This window comes from Rhagoletis pomonella, unplaced genomic scaffold (genome assembly GCF_013731165.1).
Source record: "Rhagoletis pomonella isolate Grant_MI unplaced genomic scaffold, Rhpom_1.0 Rhpom_scaffold_16829, whole genome shotgun sequence".
Taxonomy (NCBI): domain Eukaryota; kingdom Metazoa; phylum Arthropoda; class Insecta; order Diptera; family Tephritidae; genus Rhagoletis; species Rhagoletis pomonella.
Window position 1 is genome coordinate 1 of NW_023475350.1, and position 3,254 is coordinate 3,254.

The 3,254-nt window shown below is 30.3% G+C and overlaps 2 protein-coding genes across 2 annotated transcripts; one reads left to right on the plus strand and one right to left on the minus strand.

The window, feature by feature from the left end:
* Positions 1 to 240: 240 nt before the first annotated feature.
* Positions 241 to 972, plus strand: LOC118757347. The gene is made up of 3 exons (XM_036492064.1): positions 241 to 469; positions 550 to 706; positions 770 to 972. Exons 1-3 carry the CDS (start codon positions 275 to 277, stop codon positions 889 to 891), a joined length of 474 nt encoding a protein of 157 aa, XP_036347957.1. The 5' UTR covers positions 241 to 274; the 3' UTR covers positions 892 to 972.
* A 1,474-nt stretch (positions 973 to 2,446) lies between these two features.
* On the minus strand, positions 2,447 to 3,166 carry LOC118757348. The gene is made up of 3 exons (XM_036492065.1): positions 2,950 to 3,166; positions 2,713 to 2,869; positions 2,447 to 2,649 (listed from the first exon to the last, which is right to left on the minus strand). The coding sequence occupies exons 1-3, from the start codon at positions 3,142 to 3,144 to the stop codon at positions 2,528 to 2,530; spliced, it is 474 nt and encodes a 157-aa protein (XP_036347958.1). The 5' UTR covers positions 3,145 to 3,166; the 3' UTR covers positions 2,447 to 2,527.
* Between the last annotated feature and the right edge of the window lie 88 nt (positions 3,167 to 3,254).

The following is a 3,254-nucleotide window of genomic DNA, read 5'->3' on the forward strand; positions in this document are numbered from 1 at the left end:
TGTTTGCAACTTATGTTTATTTATTTATTTTCAATAATTTTCATTGCAAATATAATTCAACCTACTTTTAACATAAACCCCATAAATAAAAGTTTAAAAGCTGACACAAATTTCTCAAATTTTAATCCAACAAAAATTAATCGGTTGTAGATTGAATTATAATTGCAATGAAAATTATTGAAAATAAATAAATAAACATAAGTTGCAAACAATATCATTTGGAATTTTGGTGCTAAATTTTGGTGCTTTTTAACAGTACGTCAATAAATCGGAAATGCTTGCTCAAAACACTTTGTTGCGGGAATGCAAGGTCGCAATAAAGAACGTCCAGCGATCAGTCTGTCTGATGACTGGAGAAGAAAAAGATGACGCGCTTGACGAAGTGGCAAGAATGCTGCCTTTGAATACCGTCGAATCTGTGTTCGAGATTGAGGAAAAACTCAAAGAACCTCAATTCGCGCAAGCTACGGTAAAAAATAATACGTATAATAAACTTTATAACTTCTATGTAATACTAATATATTTTTTCTGTATGGTTATTTTACACAGACAACTTATTGCCATAAGCTTAAGGGGACTTCGCAGGATGTGGATGGCGTCATCCGAAACATTCTTACGGACAATCTCCTTGAGTCATTTAACTGGGACGGGAGGGGAGACAAACGAGCTCTGGCGAAACTTACTTTATTTGAAAAAGTATTGAGGGGTAAAAAAATGCTAATAACAATAAGTCGAAGTAATTTTTAAATAAATTTTCTTTTTTATATAGGCGTTTTTCAATTGCATGGTGCCTTCGAGTATGAAAAAGATGTGCGAAAGGCTGTGGAGAAGAGTCACCACCGAATGAAACAAAAAAAATATATGGAAAAGAAAAACAAGACAGGAGGATAAATTAATAGTGATTTGTAATACAATTATTATTCAGTGACACAAACAAGTGACCACGTCTTGATTTTTTCAAATATTCGTATCGTTGTCGAGCTAATTTTTTTTGTTACTTTTCTATAAAAATGCCGTCCAAGCTTTAACCAAAACCATATAAATCACCGTTCCAAACTTTATACACATTTTAGGAAAATTCAAGAAATGTTCATCAAAAAAATTTAAATTTTGATGAAAATTTGTATAAAGTTTGGAACTGTGATTTATATGGTTTTGGTTAAAGCTTAGAAGGTATTTTTGTAGAATAATAACAAAAAAAATTTGCTCGAAAAACATTACAAATATTAAATTTCAAAAATCAACACGTGGTCACTTGTTTAAGTCATTGTATCTTTTTAAAGGCACCAAAAGTATTCTTACGTTTTTGAAATGTTAACTTCCAGTATTACTTAACTTAAGTATTTGCTTTAAAGGAAGAGATTAGAAATGTATTTTCTTTAAGTAAACCATTTTTATTTGACTTTTAACGTTAGACTACACCCCGTGCAAAATTATAAACGCACTACATATTGAGTAGTCAAACTATTTATATTTTTGATATTTAATTATTGTTATTTTATATAAAACTATATTTCATTCTTTAACAAAATCCGAACGCTTCATTTAATAATTTAAAGCTTTCAAATTGGACTTAGAAAGATTTTGAGTATGCAGTTTTATGACCCATTCAATTAGTATAATAAAATGTAAGTTTGAAGTACTTAGGGCTTACCGTTGATTTTTGGAATTTTTTTTTTTGCTCATTTTCTTCTATATAAAAGGACATTGTATGGAAGGAAATGAACAACACCGTCAGCAAAAAAAATTCCACAAATCAACGGTAAGCCCCAGTACTTCAAGCTTACATTTTATTGTACTAATTGAATGGGCTACAAAGCTGCATACTCAAAATCTTATTAAGAAATCCAATTTGAAAGCTTTAAATTATTAAATGAAGCGTTCGGATTTTGTTAAAGAATGAAATATAGTTTTATATAAAATAACAATAATTAAATATCAAAAATATAAATAGTTTGACTACTCAATATGTAGTGCGTTTATAATTTTGCACGGGGTGTAGTCTAACGTTAAAAGTCAAATAAAAATGGTTTACTTAAAGAAAATACATTTCTAATCTCTTCCTTTAAAGCAAATACTTAAGTTAAGTAATACTGGAAGTTAACATTTCAAAAACGTAAGAATACTTTTGGTGCCTTTAAAAAGATACAATGACTTAAACAAGTGACCACGTGTTGATTTTTGAAATTTAATATTTGTAATGTTTTTCGAGCAAATTTTTTTTGTTATTATTCTACAAAAATACCTTCTAAGCTTTAACCAAAACCATATAAATCACAGTTCCAAACTTTATACAAATTTTCATCAAAATTTAAATTTTTTTGATGAACATTTCTTGAATTTTCCTAAAATGTGTATAAAGTTTGGAACGGTGATTTATATGGTTTTGGTTAAAGCTTGGACGGCATTTTTATAGAAAAGTAACAAAAAAAATTAGCTCGACAACGATACGAATATTTGAAAAAATCAAGACGTGGTCACTTGTTTGTGTCACTGAATAATAATTGTATTACAAATCACTATTAATTTATCCTCCTGTCTTGTTTTTCTTTTCCATATATTTTTTTTGTTTCATTCGGTGGTGACTCTTCTCCACAGCCTTTCGCACATCTTTTTCATACTCGAAGGCACCATGCAATTGAAAAACGCCTATATAAAAAAGAAAATTTATTTAAAAATTACTTCGACTTATTGTTATTAGCATTTTTTTACCCCTCAATACTTTTTCAAATAAAGTAAGTTTCGCCAGAGCTCGTTTGTCTCCCCTCCCGTCCCAGTTAAATGACTCAAGGAGATTGTCCGTAAGAATGTTTCGGATGACGCCATCCACATCCTGCGAAGTCCCCTTAAGCTTATGGCAATAAGTTGTCTGTGTAAAATAACCATACAGAAAAAATATATTAGTATTACATAGAAGTTATAAAGTTTATTATACGTATTATTTTTTACCGTAGCTTGCGCGAATTGAGGTTCTTTGAGTTTTTCCTCAATCTCGAACACAGATTCGACGGTATTCAAAGGCAGCATTCTTGCCACTTCGTCAAGCGCGTCATCTTTTTCTTCTCCAGTCATCAGACAGACTGATCGCTGGACGTTCTTTATTGCGACCTTGCATTCCCGCAACAAAGTGTTTTGAGCAAGCATTTCCGATTTATTGACGTACTGTTAAAAAGCACCAAAATTTAGCACCAAAATTCCAAATGATATTGTTTGCAACTTATGTTTATTTATTTATTTTCAATAATTTTCATTGC